This window comes from Heteronotia binoei, chromosome 16 (genome assembly GCF_032191835.1).
Source record: "Heteronotia binoei isolate CCM8104 ecotype False Entrance Well chromosome 16, APGP_CSIRO_Hbin_v1, whole genome shotgun sequence".
Classification (NCBI taxonomy): Eukaryota; Metazoa; Chordata; class Lepidosauria; order Squamata; family Gekkonidae; genus Heteronotia; species Heteronotia binoei.
In genome coordinates this window covers 8958980-8986794 of record NC_083238.1, presented here as the reverse complement: position 1 = coordinate 8986794, position 27815 = coordinate 8958980, and the positions used below count along the sequence as shown (strand labels likewise).

Sequence of the window (27815 nt, the reverse complement as noted above, 5' to 3'; positions counted from 1 at the left end):
GCCCCAGAGGCAGATTCATGTCCGGCGGAAATGCCGGCGGAACTCTGGAGGCTTGGGAAAAGGAAGCCGGTAGGGCCATTCAGTTGGCGCTAGCCCCTAGCACAAGGAGGGCATATGCCAGAGCGACCGCTCAGTTTGGTGAGTTCAGGAGGGCTGCCGCTCTCCCGGATTGTTGGCCGATTCCTGTGGTGCACATCATGCAATATTGCGTGCACCAAAAGGAAAGAGGCTTGGGGTTAAAAACCATTAGGGGACACTTGGCCGCATTAGCCTTTGATAGCAAGGCCCGTGGCCTCCCGGAGTCCACGGGGGACTTCAGAGTTAAGAAGATGCTAGAGGGCTGGGCACGGGAGCGGGTCCGGCCGGTGGATGATAGACAGCCTATATCCCCGTCTGTCCTCCGTGGGTTGTTTGGGGGTTGGCGCAGTGTTTGCTCTTTCCCTTTTGAGGCTGCGTTGTTTCACGCCGCATCGCTGCTGGCCTTTTTTGGGGCCCTGCGCGTAAGCGAGCTGGTAGTGCAGTCTAAGGCTGACACTTCCGGTAGGGCGCTCCAATCCGGAGACGTAAAAATTGCCAATAATCAGCTGGTTCTGACGATTCGCCGGTCCAAGACTGATCAGAGGCAGAGGGGGACCACAATCATGATTGGCATGTGTGCATTACAGGAATTATGTCCGGTCAGGGCCGTTCGTCGTTACGCCCAGCTTAGGGGCGCGGTCCAAGGTCCTTTTCTTAGGCATGATGATGGCTCCCCTCTTACCAAATATCAGTTTTGGTCGGTCACAAACAAGGCCTTGGTTCGCTTGGGTCTCACTGGCATCAAATTCGGGACGCATTCTTTCCGGATTGGGGCGGCCTCCACAGCTGCGGCTATGGGCTACACGCCCTCTGCCATCCGGCATATCGGCCGATGGCGGTCGGCGGCTTATAAGTCCTATGTTCGCCCCCTGGTCACCTAGCACGTAGGTGGAGGGGTTGTTTAATCTTTGTGCACGTTGCTGACTGTTGTTTGTTTTTTCAGGTGCTGTGGCTCGGGGTGAGAGAAGGCGGGTTCTCATCTGCGGGCACAGCATGGTTTTCTGGGCTGCCCATTTCGCCAGACGATCGCCTGTGGGCACCCAGCTCGGTCTCAGTGCATGGGCTACCGTGGAATGGCTGGGTCGTCGGGGGCTGCGCTGGCCCGGGATCATGCCTCTGTTGTTTAGGGAGCGTAGGGCGTTGCCTCCTCACATTCTGGTCGTTCACTTGGGTGGGAATGACTTGGGGTTGCTGCGTGGGAAGGCTCTTTCCCAGCAGGCGTTGGCTGACCTCCGCGAAATTCGTCGCAGGTGGCCTGGGGTTACACTGGTGTGGTCGGCAATTTTGCCTCGCTTGGTGTGGAGACACGCCATTTCGCCAGGGGGTATCGAGCGGGCCAGACGTAAGGCCAATAGGGCCATTCGGAAAGCCATGGAGGAGGGTTTAGGTATTTTCCTCCCTCATCCGGCCATACGGGTCAATCAAGGTGACCTGTATCGGCCGGATGGTGTCCATTTATCCGATTTGGGCAACCAGGCCTTCCTAGAGGAGATTCGGCAGGGGGTGCGGTTGGCTCTGGGCCACCCGGGGGGCGCTAATGCCTAAGCAGAGGCTTGGCATTGGCGGTGGCTGGATGAGGTTTGGCCACTGGGTTTCCCAGGGGAGCACCTATGGCCTAGCACCGTTGGTGCGGTGGCCTGCAGGAACCGTAGATGGGCTAAACGGCTCAGTACGGTGATGCAGATCACAGGGGGCCTCACCTGGGTGGATCTTTCCATGGGGATCGATTCCAGCCCGATTGGTGATGGCTTGAGGCCTGGCCGCTCAGTTACAACCCGATCACGGCGGGTTTGTGCTGGGGGCAGGGTGGCTCGCCCTTTGGACAAGGCGGGGTCCAGGTGTTGACCCCAGGGCTTGTCTGGTTTGGTTTACCCCCCTGCCAGTTATATTTGTTAACGTTAATAAAGCGGCCCGGTTTAAAACCCAACACTTGTGTCTGCCTCTTCTTTCCGACTGGGGGGGCAAGGTCCGGCCCCTTCCCAGCCGAGCCAGCTTGCAGGCTATAGGCTGGGGGCCGTCTTTGCCTCTCCGGAAGGAGGGAGGGGCAGTAGCATCACCCGACATACGGGTGTTTAGGCAAGGCGCGGAGCTGGGGCTATATAAGCCCCGGCTCACGCCTATCCACGCAGTTGATTTTCGGCTCTCTGCCCGCCCACCCTTCCCATTGGCAGTACAGGTGTATGCCGGTCGCCTTTTGGGGCCAGGTAGGAATTTTTTCACTCTCGCACAATTGGCCTTTGTGGGGGTGTTTTTCGCCTACCTTGTACTGCCTAGTAGGTTAGGTTTGGTTAAGCATTAGTTGGTCGCAGGCTGGATGAGGTTTGGCCACTGGGTTTCCCAGGGGAGCACCTATGGCCTAGCACCGTTGGTGCGGTGGTCTGCAGGAACCGTAGATGGGCTAAACGGCTCAGTACGGTGATGCAGATCACAGGGGGCCTCACCTGGGTGGATCTTTCCATGGGGATCGATTCCAGCCCGATTGGTGATGGCTTGAGGCCTGGCCGCTCAGTTACAACCCGATCACGGCGGGTTTGTGCTGGGGGCAGGGTGGCTCGCCCTTTGGACAAGGCGGGGTCCAGGTGTTGACCCCAGGGCTTGTCTGGTTTGGTTTACCCCCCTGCCAGTTATATTTGTTAACGTTAATAAAGTGGCCCGTTTTAAAACCCAACACTTGTGTCTGCCTCTTCTTTCCGACTGGGGGGGCAATGTTCTTGCTTTATGCCAGACTGCCTCCAGCTGCCATGATCTGACATGTTTCTAGGACACGTGACCACACACTTATGCAGCTAGCATGTACCTGCAAGCAAGCATCTTTCTCTTGCCTAGGTTTCTTTGTTCTAATTAGATGGAATGTGAGTGTGAAACTCTTCGGACTCTGGCCTTGAAGTTCCCAGACCAATGATCTTACTTGTGCCTCTGCCTGATTCCATCTCATCCCTTCTCTCTCTCAAAACTGCAAGCCATCGTGACGTTAACTTTCTCAGAGAGGACCCTCCAGTAATTTAACTGAACCAAAAGCTTGAACCAAAATTTGAAAGACCAAGAAATGGCTAAACAGGGCCAGGTTCTTGACAGTTAGTTATCTTGCCAGATTTATAGATTATTAGTCATCATAGGCTGTGTTCAAGGCTATCTGATACACAAGAGCTTTGCAAAAATTGTTACACAGGCTGAAAGTGGATATCGGTCTATTATACAGAGATGACAGAACTGCCCAACTACTGTCCTGTTGTTCTTTGGTTTTATTCCTCATAGTCAGATAGCTTAGCATCTAAATCTTTTTTGTGCTAATCCAATGATGAGACTAAAAGTTACGTCCTGTAATGATTGTTTACTCCACAACATGTTTGCCCCAGTCACAATACTTTTAGAACTCTTCCATCTAAACCTGTGACTTTACAATGAATTGGAAATCAGGCCACACTTTCATTCAAGTTGTTTCCCAGATCCCTGATTTGGATTTTACCGCTCTGCTCGACTAAATGCTGGTCATAGCATCCTGCAAAGTGAACGGCATTCTTTGAAAAATGACGTCGCACCAAAGCGGTGTCAGGGAAATGACTTCTCTGCAGACAGTTAATCACTACAACTGCTGTATATTTTTGGAGGCTCTCCTGGATCCAATGGATGTGGCAGACTATCCATTGGAAGAATCAGACTTTTGATCTATTAGCTAGGCAGGATATTCAGGGGAGCTCTAAATCTCCCGTAACACAAAATGTTGGTTTTTCTCACATATGAACATATGAACATATGAAGCTGCCTTCTACTGAATCAGACCCTCGGTCCATCAAAGTCAGTATTGTCTTCTCAGACTGGCAGCGGCTCTCCAGGGTCTCAAGCTGAGGTTTTTCACACCTATTTGCCTGGACCCTTTTTTGGAGATGCCAGGGATTGAACCTGGGACCTTCTGCTTCCCAAGCAGATGCTCTACCACTGAGCCACAGTCCCTCCCCAGATGCTCTACCACTGAGCCACAGTCTTATGTTCACTCATAAGAACATAAGAGAAGCCATGTTAGATCAGGCCAACGGCCCATTCAGTCCAACACTCTGTGTCACACAGTGGCAAAAAATGTTATATATACACACACACTGTGGCTAATAGCCACTGATGGACCTCTGCTCCATATTTTTATCTAACCCCCTCTTGAAGGTGGCCATGCTTGTGGCCGCCACCACCTCCTGTGGCAGTGAATTCCACATATTAATCACCCTTTGGGTGAAGAAGTACTTCCTTTTATCCGTTTTAACCTGTCTGCTCAGCAATTTCATCGAATGCCCATGAGTTCTTGTATTGTGAGAAAGGGAGAAAAGTACTTCTTTCTCTACTTTCTCCATCCCATGCATTATCTTGTAAACCTCTATCATGTCACCCCTCAGTCGACTCTTCTCTCATAATGTAATGGTAAAATATCACTTTCACTATAAATGCCATCTACGGCCAGAAATAAGCCAAACAACACAGGACAAAGTTGGTAAGGTATTAAAAGATACAGGTAGTCCCCTGCGCAAGCTCCAGTTGTTTCTGACTCTGGGGTGACGTGCATCACGACGTTTTCACGGCAGATTTTTTATGGGGTGGTTTGCCATTGCCTTCCCCAGTCATCTACACTCCCCCCCCCAGCAAGCTGGGTACTCATTTTACTGACCTCGGAAGGATGGAAGGCTGAGTCAACCTTGAGCCAGCTGCCTGAATCTAGCTTCCACTGGGATTGAACTCAGGTCATGAGCAGAGAGCTCAGACTGCAGTACTGCAGCTTTACCACTCTGTGCCACGGGGCTGTAAGAAGTACCATCAGCCTTTAAACCAAATAAATATTTGCATCTTTAGATGTTCTTTGTGAATTCTTAAAATTGCATTTAGATGTGAATGCAGATGTGTGAATTCACTTTAGCACAAATTAAAAATGGAGGAGATGGTGGTTAAAATGCAAAAAAGTTACAGCTATAACATTCTATATGAAGCATTACCCCACACCTTGATATGTTTTGAGGTTTGCAACAGTTCTTCTGCATAGCTTGGCCACTACTAATAACAAATGTAGAATACTAAGGACCATCCCCATTAAGTACACACAGCATATTAATTCCTGGAGCCTACGTAAGTGGAAATGTGAGTTTTAATTTTTTAAAAAAGTATGTCTGTTATATATAACCAGGCAAAATCAGTCTTTGGGGGCAAATTGGTAGAACAGATTTGAAACAAAAAATTGCTCAAAAGCATTGATGCATCTTAGTCAGAAAGAGATTAAAAGATACAGCTGCACTGTCGATACGATCAGAAATGTGCTGTAGTGTCTGCCGTTCGCTCTGCAGAAGTAATTGCAGATCCTAGGATTTCAATAAATCTGTGCACATCGTGGAAAGAATTGTAGAGAGGAACTGGGGCAACACGAATAGCATTGGGTTCCCGCATGTCACACTGCAAAACAGCAAATAAACATTCAATAAATTAATAGAGCTTCACGTTTATTTGTCAGAAAGCACAGCAAAGCTTACTTTAAAGATTGAGATCCTGTGATGATGCCAGCCAAATACAATCCCCCTTCCCCCCCAAAAAAAAAATTTCGCCTGGGAAAGAAGAGGGAGAAGATGCACGAGTGCCAATGGGATTCTTTTTCCCTGGGATAAGTTTATATACAGAGGTCAGGGTGTGGGCAGCCTGCAAAAGAAGAGCATTCATGTGGCATCCCATTTTTGTCATACTCTGAAATGAAAACATAACTTTGCAAAAAAAGAAAGAAAGAAAAAAGGAAGGCGTGTTATGATGTTAAAGCAGAGTGTCGTCTGCGCATCGCCCGCACCATCATTATGTCAATAGTGAGGTCTTGCCTTGGGAGGTAAGTCCCCTGCTGGTTAGCGGTCTCATTCTGGAAACCCTAGATAAGACCTCCCATTATTTTGGAAGATCAGCCCATATTTCTTTCTTCTTTTCCACTTTAGCTTTATATAGAATAGAATCAGATTGATTTTCATAAACGATCACGACATATTAGGGTTGCCAATCCCCAGGTGGGGGCAGGGGATCCCCCGGTTTGGAGGCCCTCCCCCCGCTTCAGGGTCATCAGAAAGTGGGGGGAGGGGAGGGAAATATCTGCTGGGAACTTTATTATTCCCTATGGAGATGTATTCCCATAGGAAATAATGGAGAATGGATCCACGAGTATCTAGGGCTCTGGGGGGGGGCTGTTATTTGAGGTAGAGGCCCCAAATTTGCAGCGTAGCATCTGGTGTCTCTCCTCAAAATACCCGCCAACTATGTGCCCCCCCAAAAGGTGCCCCTATCCATTATTTCCTATGGAAGGAAGGCATTTAAAAGGTGTTCAGTCCCTTGAAATGTGATGGCCAGAACTCCCTTTGGAGTTCAATTGTGCTTGTCACAACCTTGCTCCTGGCTCCACCCCCAATGTCTCCTGGCTCCACCCCTAAAGTCTCCTGGCACCACCCCCAAAGTCCCCAGATATTTCTTGAATTGGACTTGGCAACCCTGTGACATATTAGTGTACAAAAAAGTATACTTAGTTTTCATAAATAGGTTCTGAGAAAGAAGAGGAATGGATAACACATCTTTGATTATCCTGTCACTGATGCCCACCTGGGCAAGTGGACAGAGCAGTGACGACTCCAAGAGGCCTAGCAGTTTATAACTCTGCTGCTCTGAGAATGTTTTGAGGAAGAAGGGTCATGGGTGGGAATTATAACGAAACAAAGAATTCAACTGTAAAGGAAGTCACTGTTGCGGTAATTTCTGCATCTCTTCACATCATTTCTAGTAGATAATAAAATGTGAACATTGCCAAGATCCGTGCAGCTGAATTTGGAGCATCCAGCCAGATGCAATAAGGGAGAGAAAAAGCAAAAATTGGAGACCCCCCCCCCCCCCCGCAACTATTGTTTATCTCCAGCATATGGCAGATAAACTACATATTGTTTCTGAGCACTGAAGCTGCACTTTTTGGTTACCAAAGGAAGTAGCCAGCAAATCAGTGAAGGAAATGATGGTTTATGTTTCAAAGCAAAACAATTTACTTACAGCTCTTTTACTAATTGTCCGAGGAGTGCTATTCGACTCGCGATGCGAGAGCTGCCAAGAGCCATTAGAGAGTTCCACCACACCACCCAAACCCAACCAAAACCAAACATTTACTCCCTGTTCTCCCTTCTCAGCAGATCTGCCTGCAATCCCAGACAGTTGCTAAGTGACCATGTTGCAGTGGCACTGTCCAACTGGAAGCGTATCTTATTGGGGCTGGGATTCCATGGGAAATCTGTATAGTATTAGAGACATGTGGCCCACACCAGTGAGTAACTAAAAGTGTGGACCGAGGCCACATGGAAGCTGAACAGATTTTTCAGCAAATGTGCAGAAAAATCCAAAAAGTTTAAATTGTGCCCAAAGTAAAGTAAAAATAATAATAATAACAATTACAAAGTGTTGTATATGCATACGTAGACAATTCACTTTGCTTCTGCGGCAGCTGAGCCTTGTGGCAGCTGCAAAACAACCCTGGAACCCAGCCATGGCAAGCACGGAGTGCTGTTTAGGGCTCAGAGTGACTCCTAGACACTGCTGGCGTGGGGGGCGGGGGGGAGGAAGTCATAAGAACATAAGAACATAAGAGAAGCCATGCTGGATCAGGCCAACGCCCCATCAAGTCCAACACTCTGTGTCACACAGTGGCAAAAAATGTTATATACACACATACACTGTGGCTAATAGCCACTGATGGACCTCTGCTGCATATTTTTATCTAAACCCCTCTTGAAGGTGGCTATACTTGTGGCCGCCACCACCTCCTGTGGCAGTGAATTCCACATGTTAATCACCCTTTGGGTGAAGAAGTACTTCCTTTTATCCGTTTTAACCAGGCTGCTCAGCAAGTCTCATTGAGCCTTTCTGGAGCAGTTTCAGGTGAGCTGCTGAGAGTAAATGGAAGGGGAGAAGGAAGCCTCAGCAATTCTACCCACAGCTGCTAAGAGCAATGGGGGAGGAACATGTGGCCCCCATCTGACCACTGCCTGGTGGGTCCAAGCAGCTGCAGGGGAGCTCAAGGGCTGCCCCAGGCCAGTGACAAAGTGTGTGTGTGTGGGGGGGGGATTGGATTCTCCCTCTGCTTCTCTCATGGGCCCCCACTTGTCATGGAAGGGTGCTCCATCAGTGGAGCAGTTCCTTGGTTTCCCTCTCCCATCACAGCTCCCAGTGCCCCATGAAATCCTGCTCCTTGGGACCAGGGACCCCCAGCAACACTTTTGAGTTTTCCTTTGTTTCAAAAGCAGTTTGCCTGAGAATTGCCGGACTCTGTGCACTTAATGTTGGCATCATTCTGTTCTGTCAAAACTCTAGACTGGATTCCTCTTATATGCGGGTTAAGACGATCTAGCTGTTGGAATGAGCCAACTCAGCATGACTGGATATAGGGGGGCACTACGTCACTCTAAGGGTGTATAGGTGTGATGGTCTCCTTGAAGAGGATACCTCTGCCCTCTAACCCCTCTTCTCTCTTGCTTTGTCCTGTCACTATCTCTACATGGCTTTTGATGGAGCCACACATCTCTGGAAGTCTGCCCTGTAGACAGAAGTCTGCCCTTACATTCCCCCACACATATCAGACAAGGTGGCCCTTTGTGATAGGGAAAGTACTCTTTAGATTAGGCTTCTCTCTCCCCTTGACTGTGAACTGATTGAACTGTGAATAGAATCTACATTAATGAATGTAAGTTTACCTTTTTTGCAATATACTTCTTGGGAGGTTAATTTACTAATCTTAGTACCTCATTTCTATGACTGGGCAAAACTCTGCTCTACATTAGCCAACTGCCCCCATACTAGCATCACTCTTTGAGTCGGTAGGTAGGTAATAGTTGTAATGTATGTGGCCATTAGCCATTACAATATAAAATTGCAGTATAAAAATTGACATTCAAAAATCATAGTTAAAAAGCAGATCTTCAGGTTAGAACTCTACACTTCTAAAATTTCATAAGTACATCCTTGGTATGTTTAAAATCATAATAGCTGTGCTGGACTATAGAGCTCAATGTGGTGCAGAACTACGAGCTACCTTGGATCTAACTGTTCTAGATGAAAGTGGGAAAAAAATGGAACCCTCCATGAGACCAAGAATTTGTGTCCAATGGTAAAAAAAAATAAATCAATTTTTTGTTGTCAGATAAGCTGTGTACTTGGTTTAAAATTCCAGAAAGGAATCTGCTTCTTAGATCTGAATATAAAGGGCACCCCGTTATATAGTGAAAGAGATCTTCCGCTGCAGTTTCGCATACGCATACACATTGTCCCTGTGGTTTATTAGTATACCTTGCAGACAGCAGTTCAGTGGGCATAGTTTGAAAACGAAGTGCAGTGAATGCCGCTCTTGAGTTACATACTGCTCTCTTTGAGTAATGGTAGATCCTCCTCACATCCAAAGTTAATTGTAAACTTCTTTTTAGAGGCATAGAGGGCAGTCCCGGTAACGTCAGCTGCAATGTCACTTCCTTTTTGTGGAAGAGGATTGATTTAGCTCCTGCACATTCTGCGGCTGCTACCCTCGTCTGGGCTTTCTCAGAGCAATCCATCCATCGATGCGCTTCCTGCTCGCATTGTTTTCTCCGTTGCCTGGTTTCCTCAGCACACTGCCTACTTTGCCTCACTCCTTTAGCCCTCAGTCAGCCTCTATAGCACTACTTTCTGACCTCTTGTTCTGTGAGGTTTCTTCCAAGTCTTCTTTGCTTAGTCCTTCCTAGGGTTGCCAATCCCCAGGTGGGGGCAGGGGATCCCTCGGTTTGGAGACCCTCCCCCCGCTTCAGGGCCATCAGAAAGCGGGGGGAGGGGAGGGGAATGTCTGCTGGGAACTCTGTTATTCCCTATGGAGATTTATTCCCATAGAAAATCATGGAGAATTGATCTGCGGGTATCTGGAACTCTGGGGGGGGCTGATTTTTGGGCTAGAGGCACCAAATTTTCAGTATAGCATCTAGTGCCTCTTCCCGAAATAACCCCCAAGTTTCAAAAAGATTGGAACAGGGGTTCCAATTCTATGAGCCCCAAAAGAAGGCGCCCCTATTTTTCATTATTTCCTATGGAAGGAAGGAATTGAAAAGGTGTGCCGTCCCTTTAAATGTGATGCCCCGAACTCCCTTTGGAGTTCAATTATGCTTGTCACAGCCTTGATCTTGGCTCCACCCCTAATGTCTCCTGGCTCCACCCCCAAAGTCTCCCGGCTCCACCCCAAAGTCCCCAGATATTTCTTGAATTGGACTTGGCAACCCTAGTCATTCTCCCTGCCCTTATCCCATTTCTCTCCTCATCCCACCTTTTCTTTCACTTACCCTGCCTTTCTTCGGATTCCTTTGTTCATCTCCTCCTCTGCACTATTTATTCAGCCTTCTTGCTTCCGGTCTCTCTTTTTGGCTTCCACTGGTTATGGGATCTCATCCTAATCATCATCCTGCCCCTCTGACAAACCTGAATCCCAGCCAAACTTTCCCTCACATTCGTTGGACTGAAAATTGGGAGCTCTCTGAAGAGTGAAATGTTCAAAACTGTCACACCAGTTCAAGTAATCAGTGACCAAGGCCACAAACAATACACTACAGATAGTATGAGAGAGAGTTAAGAGTGCCATAACCTCATGTATGAAAATTAACACAAGCTAGGGACCCTGACTTACCTGGGGCCCCATTTGCAGGCCCACGGGGGTGGGGAGACAGATGAGGTAAAATGGGGTGCTAGCTGCTGCTATTAGGTGGCAGAAGGCCTTCCTAGGGTCCTCTGTGGCACTGCAGGTTCTTAGTGCTTCACTTTCCTGCCCAGCCAATCAGGCAGTGGCTTAGCTTGGCTGGGGGGACAGGCTCTGGCCAATGGACCTCAGAAGTGAGTCTTCTCTCTGGTTTACCTGGCTAGAATAAAGACAGGGTCTGCCATGCTGCTGGCCACAATCAGCTTTCTCCTTTTCCCATGCAGCCCTCCTTCTGTTTTCAGCATATTCGGTTTCAGTTAGATGATTGGTCATTCGGGTATTTTTGGGGCAGTATTGCATTAACTTTCTTTGTTGCTTGCATTGCTACGACTGCATTCTGGCAGTATCAGCACTAGGCCAGATCCATTTCTGTGCATCCATTTCCCCCACCTTCAGGGATCTCCTTGAAAGATAAGAGCTTCTAGGGGACACATCCATCTTGGGGGCTGCCAGGACAACCTCTTTCTCAAGTAGCAGTGGATACCATGCAATGGTTTACACCCATGCAAAATCCTATGGCCTGCCATCCCATGGTATCCCCCAGCAGTCAGGCTTGGGTGTTAGGTGTCCAAGAGCTGGCAAGCTGATGTCTGCATTTCATTGCCCTACATTGTTCCAAGCTTCTGACAGCTGTAGTCAATAAAGTTGTGGCCATGTCAGCCCAAACAATGTGTCTGTATTCTGTTTGCCTCACTCCTCCCCCTTGCCTTTGGTGCTGGGCCTGCAACATCAATCCTTTCAAGTGATACCTTGTTCTGGAAACATGTGTTTTTCTTGGATGCATGATTTTTTCATGTATGGAAAGCTGGCAGTAAAAAGTATCACCTTACTTAAAATATGTCTCTTCTTTTCTGGGACCAACAGGACAACAAAACCATTTCTCAAAACATTTATGAGTTAGGACATGTTACACCGGTATTCTGTGCCTCAGTTAAAACAATCAAGATGCTTTTCTAAGACTATTAACACAGCACATAAGCCCTGTAACAGAAGAATTACCAACACGAAGACATGTTTGCATACTTACAGCAACACCTCTTTTTTCCAGTTCTTTAAACACAGATTTAACTGGAATGGAGAAGACCAGTGTTAGCTGGCATCCTCTTTCTTCAATGTTAGATGGTGTGATTATTTTCACATAGGGCTTCTCAGGATCATCTTTATCTTCACTGTAGTAATGCCTTATCAAGTATTCCAAGTAGCCAGTAAGAAGAATGGATTTTTTCCTCAGAAGTCTCATTGTAGTTTGTCCAAAGACCTACATGTAAAATAAACAACTGCTTCATTGCCATACAACCAATATATGGATCAAACAAATCCATAAACAGCACTTCACTACAATTAAACTACAATGTAAAATGCTTAAACTGTGCAGAAAGTTACTTTCGAAGCTAGGGAGATTAGTGTTGGGGCTGGAAATTAATTAACTTACAGGCCTTTTAAAAAGGGCATTTGCAGACTGACACCATCTTGACAGAATGACATAGGAAGGGTTCAAGTCAGGTGCTCTTGTGTATTCTAAGAAGAAATGGGAACAAACTGAGAAAATAAATGGAGGTTCATCCCAGCTTGTGGTTTGCGGGGTCTCATGAACCACAAACTTTCATGAACCTTCCCATTTGCCGAACAGGTTCATTTTGTGAGGTTCGTGATGTAGTAGAATGGCCCCCTTGTGGGCTAGAGATGCCAAACTCACTCTGAGTCTTCAGCTGATTCTCCTCTACCTGCCCCCCAAGTTTGGTGAGGATTTGGTGAGGTCAAATTACAGCCCCCCAAAGCAGGTGCCCCAGGAAAGTGTTCTATGGGAAAATCACAGCTGCAGGTTCAGAAGTGTGTCAAACAGACCCCATGCAAGCTAGAGACATCAAACTCATAGAGAACTTACCTGGGATTCCCTTCTACCTGCCCTCCAGGTTTGGTGAGGATTGGATTTAGGGAGGCTCCCTGGATCAAGTGCCTCCTAGAAAGTGCTCTCAGGGGAGATCACAACCACAGGTCAGGAGGAGTGTGTCAAATGGCCTCTCTACAAGCTAGAGGCATCAAACTCACAGAAGACATCCCAAGGATGCCCATCTTCCTGACCTCCATGTTTAGTGAGGATTGGCTTGGAGGGGTGAACACAGCCCATCTCCTCATCATAGACATTGTTGCTGCAAAGTGCAAAATGTAGGGAACTAACAGGAGGTCTAGCACAAGAGGGGGTGGAAAGCTGGAAAACCAAGATGATACACAGGCATAGCAAATGCAGCTGATTATGCTAAATCAAGAGGGTGTGCCCAGAAGCATGGAAGTCAAGGATTCAAGGGTCCAAAGAGCAAAAGGGGGGAGACTGCGGGTTCAAAAATCCTACTGAAGGGGAGTGTGGGTCCTCAGCCAAAGAACCCACTGACTGAGCCACTCTGCTCAGCTTCAGAAGAATGACAGGTGCTTCAGAGCCCTGAGTAAGCACCAAACACCCCCAATCTCACTGTTTTCACACTGAGGACTGACTTCCAGTCCCCTTTCCTCTCTGCCTCTAACTCTCTCTGCTCAACTGCCTTCTGAAAAGAAAAGGAAAAAAAAGCAACCAGCTGCTTGTGAGCTGGGGGTGTATAGACATTCCCCTCCCATAGAGCAGCATGGGAACTCCCTTGCTGGCCACTGACACTGCCTGTTTGAGCTTTGGAGGCCACTATTGGTGTTTCCAGGGCTGCAGAAATCCACCTCCCCCCAATTGCTTTGACAACTAATTGGTCATCACCAGTGTCTCTGCCACACAAACCGCTGCCACAAACTTCTGTGGAAACCATGGAGGTTCATGGCAGATGCAACTGTACAACCCTCATGAACTATGAACCAGGCAATTTTTGTAACAGATTTAGGTTTCTGATGAAGTTTGTGCCCATCCCTAATTCAAAATATGTCCTTTATTATCTTGCTCAAAGGGAAATATACAGAGTGGGGGTGTGGACTGCTCTAATTCCTTTAGCCCTTTAGAAGGCTTTTCCCCTTTTCCTGATACAGGACAGCTAGGTAGAGAAATGCTAAGGGAGAGGAAGGGAGGGCAGACTGGCTGGGTGCCACCATTGCAGGGGTACATTTTCATATTCTTTGTGCCTCCTTTATAAATACCTGTTCTTACTACAGTCTCTTCCCATGGGCCCTTTGGAGCAGGGGTACAATTTATGAGCCAACTTAAGCTCCAAATTTAAAAAAAAAACAAGACAAAGGGTTTTTTTTTTTTTAAATTTTCATCATGTCTTCAGACTTGAATAGCAGGTTATGTCATTAGCTTGTATTGTGTAGGCACCTCCGGGTAAATTTCCCTGCCCAAATATTTCAGCTATAAAGGAGTGTATGTGGCTATTAAAAACATATCCCTTGAAGGAATAATCATTGTCAATGATTATCTGTTCCAAGGCTATGGCCATCTCCCCACCCTACTGGTTACATCACTAGGTTTTATGACTGTCAGCTGTGGTTTAAGTTTCATGACACAAAGAAAAGAATTCTTCAGAGGGGACGGTTGATTGAATGATTTTTGGATTATCAGACCATCTAGAGAGTTTATGGCAGATACGATTTTAATCAAGGACTTCATGATTCACAACTCATTTTCTTATTCTCTATACTACACAAATTCCCCAAAACTGTTGGATCACTAAATCTCAGGAGGCAAAACTTTCTCCCAAACCTGGAAACAATTCTGGGACTGGAAGCTATTAACTCCTTTGTCGGGATGTTTTCTGGAGTAGTGGATCTGGTTCAAGGCCACTAAACCTCTTTCTTTAAATGGAACATCACTTTCATGTTTTCTAATCACCAGGTTTCTCCATGTGAATGCTGTTCCTACAGAATGCTACGGACGATTCTTAGATTATTAAAAATACTTTTTTCCATAAAAATGCAAGAGAAAGTAATTGTCAACTAACACATAAAGCAGTGTTTCTTTTTAGAAATTTAATTCAGTTTAATGTGTCCCAATGTAAAATGGCATTCAATTTTCAAAGTCGTCTTTTCGCCAGATACAAATTCTATTTCACTTTGCCACAGCAATTAGCACAACGGAATTCTGAATGTGCCAAAAGAGTAATGCAGATACAAAAAGCCAAGTCCATAGAAACTGATGAGCTCTCATTGCCTTTGACCCCCTGCAGTGGGCTAAATGGCAACCCCCTCCCTTTTTGAAGAGCGCCATCTGGGTCAGAGCGGAGTAGCATTTAGTTTATCTCTAAGGTCATATAAAGTTTAGGGGAAAAAATAGATGTTTAAGAACAAACAAAACCAATTGTTAAAAAAGTATTACTTGGCTGTCTTGCCAATTCTTGTTGTAGAATTTAATACCAGGCAAAAGAGAAAGCAATGACATTTCTGTGATTCTCTGACTTTATTTTGTAGAGTCATGGTGACATTTGAAAATGATTTCCTGTTTTGAGATTGTTTTCAGAATGTCCTTAGCTCAAACATTAGAAGAATGAGATTAATTGTAGTATGTTATGAAAACTGTGCACAGTACAGGATATGAAAAGTTATAAAATTACAGTTTTTATTCAAAAATCCAAAGGTGCGTTGGAGGAACTTGAAATTAAATTTATGGCAGAAAGGCTTGCCTGGGCATTTAAAGAGCAAAGTGAGTAATCATGTCTGTATCTAATTCGGAATCCCTGGCTAACTCAATACAAGGCCACACAAGGGGATAAAAGGTTATGTATATTTGGGGGAATACCCCTATATGCAGAAAAATCTAGTTTTCCAAATTATGCCCTCAAATTCAAATAAATCCCTTGGGAAACATTTGGTTTGCTTGGAAGGGAATCACCTTAAGTGTTCAGTGCCCTCTCTCGAACAGTGAGTGATCCACCTGCCATTTGATATTTGGGAGCGGACACTAAAGGCCCTTTCTGCATACACAGCTTACTTCTGATTTTCACTGAAGTTGAGTCAGTTGGGATTTACTTTGAATGCTTTGCCTGCACTCTGCATCTTTTTCTCCATCTGATTTCTATTGAGAATTGTGGTGTATATATTCTGCATACTAATGAGAAAAAACAGGTAGTGTTGTGGGGTTGGTCTCTCCTGACTGGTTAGTTTCACACTGGGTGTGTCTTTTGAAATAGGAGATTCTTCCAGCTGAATTTAGCATGGGGTCACCATTGGTGTTCTCCATGTCCCTTTATCAGTAGTCAAGGAGTTTAATGCTAATCTGGGATTGCTGGAGAAAAAAAGATCACTGGCAGGCACTACTTTAAATGTTTAGTGAGAGGAGATGCTGACTGTTTGGCCAAACAGGCATCAGGAAGGCTGCTGTGTGGCTGTTTGGTGGAGGAGTTTCATGAGGGGGGAGATGTCAATGCTTTGCCAACTTGAGCTCCCCCCCCCAACTGTTATTATTTGAAAATGAGATGACAAAAGGGGAAGACCAGATGTTGAGATGGACCAGTCCCCTTTTTTAAACAGGATGCTCCTGCCCCAGAGCAGGTTCCACAGCATTATCTTCATGTTTGAAACGTTTGTGGTTGGAGTCAATTTAAAAGGAAACATTTTTTTTCCCAAAAACAAAATTGCCCAAAAAGGGAATCAAACCAACAACCTTGCTGTTAATAGCACTGCATCTTAAACACCCAAGCTAACTGATTATTCCAGAAAATAAGCCAGACAAAGGCAATTACTTTCCTAATCTCCTATTTCAAAAGACATGCCTAGTGCAAAACTGACCAATAAGGAGAGATCAACTGGCCTGTGAGGGGAGAGGGAAGGAAAAGTCCAAGGAAATGTGCCTGTTTTTAAAGGCTTGGAAGTGAAGTAAAAGGAGAGGGAAATACTTCTCTGAAAAACCACTATTGAAAACTATGGAGAACAGCAGAACGATAGCAAAATGCTTGAAAAAGGATGTGGAAGGAATCAAAAAATCTGATGGGAGAGTGAGATGAGTGTGTGAGTGAATATAGAAGCAATTTTTTGAAGTGATGGAAGTGTGAAGAGAAAGCCGTAGTATACACAAATGCGGAAAAGGCCAGGATGAGCTCATTGTAGCCCAATATGTGAACCTGTTGGCATCCTAACTCTCTGAAGGCTGCTTCAGGAAAGTTCAAAAGCCATTGTGCTTATCATAACTAGAGGGGTGCATTTGATATAAACTGAGTCAAATAAATACCCCAAAATACCTTATTGCTATTTGGGGGGGTATTTATTCAGCTGAATACAGATTAGAGAATCTGATTTAGCTACCAATATAGCCAAGTCTGAATTAAAGCAAAAAAGAAAAAGAAAAAAGAAAGAAAAACCTTTTATTCAGGCTCAGCTATACCTAATGGCTGGTGGGCTCTTCTTGCAGTGAGCTGCAAGGAGAGCCAGTCCCAGCCATGGCAGTGCAAAGCTCTCACCTCCTGCTGCCCCAGCTGATCATCTCAGATCTGCGTGCTGCAGTGAAAGCTCTCCCCACCACACACAGATCCCTTTAAATGGCTTTTGCAGGCTGTGCCTGAGTCCACTCCGAAGTTGCAAGTTTACCCACCTTCCAGGTGAACTCATTGTTATGGAGTTGACTCACACATGATGCGGCTTGCAAAAGTCATTTAAAAGGAATGCATTCCCTTTTGCCCTTCCTTTGGAAATAGTGGAGAATTGTGGAGCACCTTCTTTGGGGGCTCATAGAATTGGAACCCTTGGTCCGATCTTTTTGAAACTTGGTTTGGTGCATATGCTTCAGAGAAGCACCAGCACCTATGCTGCAATTTTTTTAGGAGAGGCACCAGCACCTATGCTCCAAATTTGATGCCTCTGCCTCAAAAAGAGCTTTCACAGAGCCCCAGATATCCCCAGATATATCCCCCATTATACCCTATGAAGACAGTCCCCATATGGCACAATAAAGCCAAATAATTTTTAGTTTCCTGAATAATTACTGAATCTCAGTAGCATACCGATATTGGGATTCAGGAATATGTGGAAATACCATTTTTTTTGGGGGGGGGGGGGTCAAATAGACCCAAATTAAAAGAAAGCATTTTTAAAAATCTTAATCACTCCCTCAGATGTGGAAGCACCGCATTTCAGTGCAAGAACTTGCTAGAGATAAGACAGGGCTGTGGGAGGCAATGGAAGTGCTGGGGTCATCAGGGATGGAAGATGGAAGGAGAGACAAGAGGCAGCAATTGGCGAGGAAGAAACTGAAAGGGAGAAGTAAATGAAAGTATATTTAGGGTAGGAAAGGAAGAATGGGTATTTCTGGATGAGTGGGACAGAGGGGGATGATAGGTATGGATGGGAAGTATAAAAGGAATGGTGAGACAAAAAGGATGGAAGAGAACAGAAAGTACTGGAAAAGGGGGGAAGGAAATTCTGTAGAGTGAAGGTTAATGCCAATGTAATTAAAAAGCAGAGGAGGAGATAATCAGCAAAGGTGCAGTGGAGGGAGAAGTGGGAGAAGGAATGATGTGGGATGGTGGATGGGATACAATGGACATGGAATAGGTTAGTATGTGGAAAGTGGAAAAGGAGACAGAATTATAGAGAAGGGAGAGGTAAAACAGGAGTAAAGCAAGGGTTAGAAAAAGAAAGGAAAAATTAAGGAAAGATTAATATAGAATAGGGATCTAAATAAAATGCTGTTTTTGTACCATGCTGGATTTAAGGGATACATGAGGAGTAGGCAAAACACAAGCAGTTTTCCACTGGTGTGACAGTGACTTGTGTTCCAAGACCAAGTCATGCCTGGTTAATATGACCACAGCAGTCATATTCAGGGGCCCTTCTCTGGGTGTCCTCTCTGTCTGAGGCTAGATGGTTAGCAGCTCAAAAAAGGCCTTCTTGGTCATGGTAGCAAACTTATGAAATCTCTTCCCCAGAGAGATCCATCTGTTCTATCAGGGGTTCTATCACTGTTGCCCACCAGTGGGTGAAGACTATCTGTTTCATCTGGCATTACCTCACTGACCCTCCTTCCTGTGCATATGTTTCAACTGTGTATATGATGTTTTTTAATTGTTTGCCACCTTGAAGACCCTATGCTAGGTGGAAAGGTGGGTATGTTTTAGATAAATAAATAAAACAATGACATTTCAGTTTATGAGAACTTTGTGCTTGCACAAACTGCAAACTAAATCTTCTTGACTACCAGAGAAGAGGAATGCATTTCCTGAGGTCATGGCTGGATCCAGTGTAGTGTAGTGTCATACTAGGAACTTGGCAACTCAGGTTCAAATCCCCACTCTATCATGAAAGTTTTCTGGGTGACCTTTGGCCAGTCACATACTCTCAACCTAATCTACTACCACATAGAGTCATTGTGAAGATAAAATGAATGAGAATGATGTAAGCAGCTTTGGGGCCCCACGGGGGAGAAAGGTAGCATATAAATTAAGTAAATAAATAAACCATTAAAATAGTCTGCCTCAGATCGCAAAGCATGGAGGCACACCATCCACCAGGCTGTCTCTTCCTTTGAGAACACACGCATAGCTGGTCTTGAGGACAAAAGGAGATCGAGGAAGAATCGCACTGCTACAGCACCAACCCTAAATCAGACTTTTCCCTGCAGCCACTGTGGCCGGACCTGCCTGTCCCACATTGGTCTTGTCAGCCACCAGCGAGCCTGCAGCAAACGTGGACTATTGCACCCTTCTTAAATCTTCGTTCGCGAAGCCAAGCCGAGAGAGTCTATTCTCTATGTAGTCAGATACATGCTTTAAATTACTGACATTAGGTACAACCCCTGCTTTTTGTACCTGCTCAATCACTGGCATTTATTTGTGAAGTGTTCACAAGAATTGAATATTAGTTGAGTGTCTGGATAAATATCAAATGCACATGGAGGCTTCTAAGTAGTACTCTCAAAATGATTTTAAAAATTCTTTTAACTTTATGCCTTTTCACAATTCAAGATTACAGATTAGTGGGGATAAACAGCAGCAAGGAAAATGTCCAATCATGTGAGAAAGCAGACTCAATGTGTAAAGGGCACATTCTACTTAATTTGCCTGCTCATGATTGATACATAGTCAGCTCCCTGCCTGGAACTAATGGCCAGGATACATTCTACACTGGTGGTTGTTTGTTTGTGCAGCTAATTATTGCCTACCTATATTGACATTTTGTTCAGGTAAGTTTAAGTTTGCATAGGACTAAAGACAAAGCAACACACTATGACAATTTCCCCTCCAGCATCCCTTTATCTTCTCCTTGTCTTGCCAGCCCCTTTTCTTTCTTTGTTTTTCTGTTTTCTGACTCATCAAGTTAAGTGTATATAACTTAGTATATAATAAAGATGCATAGCCATGTTAGTCTGTCTGTAGGAGCAGAAAACTGTAAGAGTCCAGTAGCACTATAAAGACTAACAAAATTTGTGGTAGGGTATGAGCTTTTGTGAATCACTGCTCACTTCTTCAGGCATACTTCTTCAGTATCTGAAAAAGTGAGCAGTGGTCCACAAAAGCTCATACCCAACCACAAATTTTGTTAGTCTTTAAGGTGCTACTGGATTAAAATCCTTCTTTTGACTTGTTTGATCATGGCACAAGAAAGGCTGATGGCCATTCAAAAGTAACAAACTGTTACTTACGAGAGTAAAAGGTCAAGTAGGCATCTTGCTTAGGGATTGCACAAACCAGCTCATGAACTAAAGCTTGTGATGAATTTTGGCTGGTTCATGGTATGCAAACTGAAGTCCGTGGTAACCCTGCCACCACTGACTTTCTCAAAGTTTTAGTATTGTTCTCAGTGGTTCACGGCAATTAATTAATGGATACATTTTCCAGACAGACTGGCATTGTTCAATAAAACTTTTTTTATAAAACCCCAAGGCAATTTGGGGGCAGGGGCTTCTCCAGCTTTAGAAACTCCAATACGAGCCTTCCAAAACTTAACAGGTACTGCCAGCAGCCAACCACAAAGTTCCTATTCTGCTCTATGAGCTCAGAATGCTATATATTCAGTCAGCTCACCTCCCAGCCTCTCCTCTGTTGGCTGGCGACAGCAAAGGAGAGAGGCACAGAGCTCGTCTAAAGCAAAAAAGATTAATTGCTTTCTGCTTGTGATCTGCCCTCTGCTGCTGGAGTTTATGTGTAGGCGGACTCATGGCTCTGAGCCACCCAGTCTCTCTGCTCATACCGAGCAGGGGGACTTAGCTACTGGGTTCTTCAGCCAAGGACCTAGATTTTATACCCCCACCCCTTCTGATCATGATCTGCTCTCTGCTGCTGGGCTTTGGGTGTAAGGGGACTCAAGGCTCTGACTCACCCAGTCTCTCTGTTCCAGCCAAACACAGAGGCCTAAACAGGAGAGAGGTCACTTCAAAACTAAGACAAATACAACCACATCGTTATAGTGACCAAATAACGAAATAATAATAATAATAAAGCAAGGTACAATTGCATTAACAACAATGAACAGCAAGGAGTCCCAACGTGCAGCTGGTCGACTTGAAACGTCCTGTTTCAATCATTCTTCAGAGTGAAGGGTGGGGTATAAATCTGATATCTTCTTGTTCTCCTTCTTAGTGTGTGACAGTTCATGTATGAGTATAAACAACAGATATTTTGTCACAAATAGCCAGAGCTTTTTTTGTAGAAAAAGCCCAGGAGGAACTCATTTGTATACTAGGCCACACCTTCTGACATCACCATTGTTTCACACAGAGCTTTTTTGTAGGGAAAAACCCAGCAGAGCTCATTTGTATATTAGGCTACACCCTCTGATACCAAGCCAGCCAGAACTGTGTTCCCGTGCGTTCCTGCTCAAAAAAAGCCCTGCAAATAGCTGTTTAGTTGTGCAGATGGGTCATTAAACACTGAAGAGAGAGATTTCTTGGCAGTCTCTGCTTAAAAAACAAGCAGATGTTTCTTAGTCTCACAGATACTTAAGTGGGTGAAGACAGGGACATTAATAAAAGTTCCAGTATCCTTTCTTAACCACTTGACAGGGACCATTCACCCTTTCTAGGAGCTATTCCCCTCAGACTGGATAGGGATCATCCCCCTTTACTAGGAGCTATTTCCCTCAGGCTTGAAAGGGGTTCCTTCTTGATCCTTTCCGTCTCCTAATGTTCTTTACAAGTCAGCAGTAATTTCTTAACTGCCCCTCCCAACTGGCACTCTCAAGTGTAGAATTACATTTGAATCCCCTGTCACTCAAGGTTCTTGGACCAGGTTAACAAATTAAACTTTTACTGTCCATCAAAGCACCTTGCAAACATGTGGGGGCTTAGAAGACATCTAAGGGAAGATACAGATGAAGCGCCTATCTTTTCTCAGCACAGCCTGCTCTTTTGGATCAAAACAGCAGGTGCCAGAACCTTCTCAACTTTTTGTGGGGAGAGAGCAAGAAGGCAGATAGAGAAATGAAGTGTGCTCTGGCTTTCCACTGCCTGAACCTGAAGCCTCCAAGCCAGTGCTGTTGGCTGTCTCTTTCATTGCAAAGCCCATGCATGCTTCACTTTCCTCATGGTCTTCTAGCTGTATATCTGGAGAAAGACCCAAAACTCAGCTGAGAGCAAAAAAGGTCAAAGCTGCTCTGACTTATCCCAGGGAGACAGTAAGAAGACAGTAAGGGAAGTAAAAGGTGCAGAATCTTGCTGTGAGTCAGTTAGCAACATCCTGAAACCTCTCCTCAGAAGCACAGCAGGTTCCAACAGTGAGAAGCCTAAATAGTCTCTACTTTCTTCTATGCCTTCCCTACTCTTTCCTCAGCATAAGCCACAGGAACTCATGGCTCAGATTGCCCAGGTACCCAGAGCAGAGTAAGTTGGCTCTGGAGAAGAGCAGAGAAAGCTGACTCTGGAGAAAGGAGAGTAAAAGTACCATCAGCTCACTGTGGCCACAGGAGGCTCTCATGGTGATGAATTTTCTGTTGTCTTTGGCTAGTGTATTCTTTTCCCAGCACAGAAAGTGCAGAGGAGGACAGGTGTATTGAAGAGGATGAGTTATCTACTCCAGGAGTGGCCAACAGTAGCTCTCCAGATGTTTTTTGCCTACAACTCCCATCAGCTCCAGCCATTGGCCACCCCTGCTCTACTCCCAACTCTGGCATGAGACCTTCAGCTCTGGAATACTCACAGTTTACCTATCCTCTAGTCCTTTCAGCAGCAACTGTTTCAGGGTGGAGCCACTTATCAATCACAAGCCCCACAAGGCAATGGCCTTGCCCTCTCTCCTAGAACATGGGGCAGGTGCCACACTGGGAAATGGTACCTAGTAGAGCCATATGTAGCTCTTTGACATTTCACTGAATATCACTGGTGTATGTTATTGGTAAATGAAGGTTGTTTCAAACCAGGATTCCTCCATTGTGCTCTGTATAAGAAGGGAGGCTAAAGGAGGCAGGACCAAATTACACTGATGAACACAACAACTCAAGTTTGGGTTCAGCTTTCCATCTCTTCCCCACTCTCTGCAGCCTCTACCTAGAAAAAGGGTGGACCAAAGCAGCTTACATCATTTTCCTCTCCCTCTTTTGATCTGCTTAACAACCCTGTGAGGTAGATTAGGTTGAAAGTCTGTGACTGGTCCAAAATCACAATGTGGACTAAAGCAGGAGGGAAGCAACCTCAGCAAGGTATAATGACTCAGCCATTTTTTCCAGGGGAACTGATTTCTGCCATCTGGAAAACATCTGTAATTCTGAGTGATCTCTAGCCCTCACTTAGAAATTGGCAACAATGGTTCCCCAGGAAGTAATGGCTGGTTTGGAGGGTGGAGTGTATGGCATTGTACCTGTCTGAGGCCCCACCCCTCCTCAAACTCCACCATCTCCAGGCTCCACCCCTCAAATCTCTAGGAATTTTCCAACTTGGAGTTGGCAACCCTATCACCTTCCCTCTGACTTCAGCTTTTCATCTCCTTCCCCCTTCCTGCAGCCTCCACCTAGGAAAAGCACAGTCTTTCTCTACAGTGTGTGTGTGGGGAACAAAGCAGCTTACATCATTCTCTTCTCCCCCTTTTGATCTGCACAACAACCCTGTGATATAGGTTAGGCTGAAAGTCTGTGAGTGGTCCAAAATCACACATTCAGCTTCTGCAGCAAGAACCTGCCATACACTCCAGCCCTTGCTCTGAAGCCCTAACTCCTATGCCACACAGGCTGTCATAGGGGGCTGCTGCTGAGTAGTAGCAAACAGCCAGACCTAGAGTAGCCAGCCTCCAGGTGGAGCCTGAAGATTTCCTGGTATCAGAACTGAACTAGAGAAAATAATTGCTTTGAAGGGTGGACTCTATGGCATTATATTCAGCTGAGGCCTCTCCCCTCCCCAAATCCTGCCCTCCTATTCCACCACAAAATATCCAGGAATTTCCAACCAACATGGAACTGGCAACCTTAGTGAGGACATGCCCCAATGAGTTCTCTCTCAAATGCCAAAAGAGGCCTAGAAATGCCCCCCCCTCCTTTTAGTGACACAACCAAGGTTAGTTGTTTGTTTTTACTGACAAAAGCAAACTTGGTTGCCTATCAATAGCTACTGCCTAGCAGTTTTCCCAGTGATCCAATCCTTGTCTGTTTTGGGGTTGGCAGTAGGTGGGGGAGAGGGGCAGACCCAGCCAGTGGCATGCAAATTGTCTTCTCTGGCAGTTCATAGCCAATGGCTGATGTGGTATGCACCACAGCCAATGGGAGAGCTGGAAAATGCCAGGATGTTAGGCTTTTATATCTATAAGATACATGTACCTGACATAGAACTAGTACTACCTCCTGCTATCTCAAGCACCTAGCTATGGGGCAGTTCATTTTCTAACTAAAGAAAAATGACAACAAAGTGGCAGAAGCAGCAACTCAGCAGAATGAGTAGGAGTAGGCCAGTGAAAGGCAGCATTCAATTCACTGCTGTCCTATAAATAAACATTAATATAAAAGGGAACAGATAGCATGTTCACAGTGCTATCATCCTCCTTGTATTACGTCAGCCAAAGTACTATCTTTTGTGAAAAACAACATTAGTTAATAATATATAGGGCAGACAGTTTTGTTTCTCTTTATGAATGGTTCTGGCACAGCCATTTTTGTTGCTGGTATCGATAAATCAATTTACTGTATTTTATTCCAATTATTTGCTGAATTCCAAGTAATTCAGAATTTATATGTACAATGTTATATATGTATATAATCTACACTGCTGATTTGACGTACAAATAATATTGAGAGATTTATATATTTTACAGGAAAATCTGGCAAAACCCAACAGAAAACAGTAAGAAAATAAAGGATCATGGAATTGAGCCGCAAAACAGAGACAAGGGAAACGAGGCTATTAAAGTTGACTAGCAAACTTGGCAAATCTGATGACACCTTTAATAACAGCAGGGTTGCTTTATCTGTTTGCACTTCATTAGTCATGTGAAAGTAATTACTTACTTCTAAACTAGCTTGAAGAGCACACACCAATAATATGGGAGGATTTGATAATCGAAATCCATTGATCCCAGGACTCAGCTGCAATTCTGGAAAGCAAAGATCATTTCTCAGCTTTTGTGAGATTCTCCCTTTTTCACTGGCCCTGCGTTAATAGTAGACTACGGCTTTAAAAAATGGAGGATGAGGAATAACAATGATTAGTCACTTGACATACTAGAGATTTTGTTATATATACAGCAGAACAGGATTATAGCAGATAAAATTCTGAAAGCTCAATTATTAGCTCCTCCCTGATTTAGATTGGAGCTGTTGTGAGGGAAGAGGAAAGTTTTTTCTTTCACAGATTGAAACTACTTGAAGATGAAAAGAAAATCTCAAGGTCCTCTTTTTGCCTGCCATTTTCATTTTCTGTTTTGCTTGATTAACCTGTGTGGAGGTTGAAATAGTTCAATGTTGTTCCCTACCACACATATCTCCATTCTAAATTAAGGCCTCGTGCAAGTGCCCTTTTGACTTATAAATATCCAAAGTGTGTCCCAGCATCTTATTACCCCCTCAGTGTTTGATAATTTGTTCAATAGGGTTAACGATGAGCAGATGAGACTGATAAAATAAGAGGATCCAAATATTAATTATGCAATATATATCATGTAAGAGAGAAAATAACATTTATCTTTAAAACCAAGGTAAAATTTACACCACAATATTATAAACAGACTCCACAGTTAATCAAAAGAAGCTTTTGGAATTCTATTTCAAATATTTTTTTTCCAAAATATCTTGATTAAATTAAATAAATAGGATTTCTTAGAAGGGGAAATAAGATCAATTTTGTTTTGCATGTCCTACATGTATATTAACAAGATAGTGCTCAACCCCCCTCAACTATCCACAAGGATTATGGGGTTAAACAAGATGACATGTAAGAGACCCATAATTAGGGTCCCCCTTTAAACAAAACAAAACAAAATAGTCTTGTGTTGCTGCTTTGAAAAGAGGGGAATAGGGGCTGGGAGAGGGAATATTCCCCCAATGTAAACCCTTTAATTTGAACCTACAATTAACTTCATGGGGGGAGTAAGACAGAGCATCCTATTACTCCTCCTCCTCCTAGTAGTAGTACTCATTGCTTTAAAAAAATGGTTCGTGTTAAGTACATTTATATCCCAATGATCATAGGTCCAAGTAAGCTCCAGTTGCAGCTCACAACAAAAGCAAACCAACACAGTATCTAAAAAAACTGCTGAATAAATGTATGGGTAAAACCAATATTACTATTAATACATAGCATCTCCATGTTTTTTTCAACTGTCCAAAGCACTTTACAGGCATTAACTTGTTACATTCCTTAAAATAAATTGTAAGGTATGTATTATATATCCCAAAAATGCATTTTTCTCAACGAGCTCTACACCTAGGAGTAGGATTAATCCTATTCTCAGGACTGCAGCGTCCACCTCTATGCTTTCCTGCAACTCATTAAAAAACCAAATATCTTCCATCACTTCCCCAAAAACCATCACTTCCCCAAGGCCTGCTTAATGTGTGAATGATCTTGTATTATAGACAGACAGGAGTTTGGACTTCATCATAATCTCAATTTTTCATTTTCAGTATGAGATATAATTTTTACAATCCTTTTGTAGCACCTTCATCCTGGCACAGTAATTACATAGGTTTCAAATAAAACATAAAATACCACTGTACCCAAGGCTTTTTTTGTAGCAGGAACTCCTTTGCATGTTAGGCAACACACCCTTCATGAGCCAATCCTCCAAGAATTTACAGGGCTCTTCTTACGGGGCCTATTGTAAACTCCAGGAGGATTGGCTACATCAGGGGTGTGTGGCCTAATATGCGAAGAAGTTCCAGCTACAAAAAGAAAAGAAAAGCCCTGACTGAACCTAACATAAAGGGGAAATATACATACTATTTTCCATGAGAAATCTGGTTTTGAATTCATGACCCCACCATCCTGTTAGCCTAAAAAAACAGAAAGTAAATGAAAATATTAGGAACACAATTGAAATGTTTAAATTATGTCAGTATGGTAGTATGGTATCATCTTCATGAATAAATCACAATGACTAATGTCAATGATTTAGTTACTTCTTATCACAACCAATGTTGTGCAGTGTTTAGAGTGGATCTAGGTCCCCCAGGTTGGAATCTCCACTCTGCTGTGGAAGTTTGCTGAATCACAGCAGTTGATGCTTTTTGAGACTTGAAGGGTAATTAATATGACCTGGTAAATAATATTCCATTAATGTTTTATTAATGGGCAGGATGTTTCTTTCCAGGCCTGGTAGCAAACCTACCCAAAATGCAGGCTGCAAACATACTGTGATGATATGGAAAATTTTCTAAGTGCTGTTGTTTATAAAATGCTTTTATTGTATTTTGTTGTTTTATTATATGTTGTACTCTGCCCTGAGCCCTACAGATAATGGGCGTAATAGAAATATACTAAATAAATAAATAAATGCTGTGCTTGCGTTGCCAACACAAAGTTTAGCTTGACCACTGCTAACTCTGGCAGCAATACTCACCACCTTTAACAGGGGAGAAAGGGTAAGCTGTCAAGCTCGACTGATTCTGACCAAAGACTGATGGGTTCCTGGCCTGTCACAAGCAGGCCTGGGTAAAATCATGATGAACCAAATGCTGCTAGTTTACT

The 27815-nt window shown here is 44.4% G+C and overlaps 1 protein-coding gene across 1 annotated transcript in view; it reads right to left on the bottom strand.

The window, feature by feature from the left end:
- Positions 1 to 5182: 5182 nt before the first annotated feature.
- Positions 5183 to 27815, bottom strand: part of KYNU (kynureninase) — a 202514-nt gene continuing 179881 nt past the window's right edge. Inside the window, exons 11-14 of the mRNA XM_060257263.1 lie at positions 27069 to 27121; positions 25139 to 25224; positions 11847 to 12077; positions 5183 to 5502 (exon numbers count right to left, since the gene is read on the bottom strand). Of these exons, the coding sequence (XP_060113246.1) occupies positions 5359 to 5502; positions 11847 to 12077; positions 25139 to 25224; positions 27069 to 27121 (514 nt within the window). The 3' untranslated portion in view covers positions 5183 to 5358. The remainder of the gene's footprint in view (positions 5503 to 11846; positions 12078 to 25138; positions 25225 to 27068; positions 27122 to 27815) is intronic.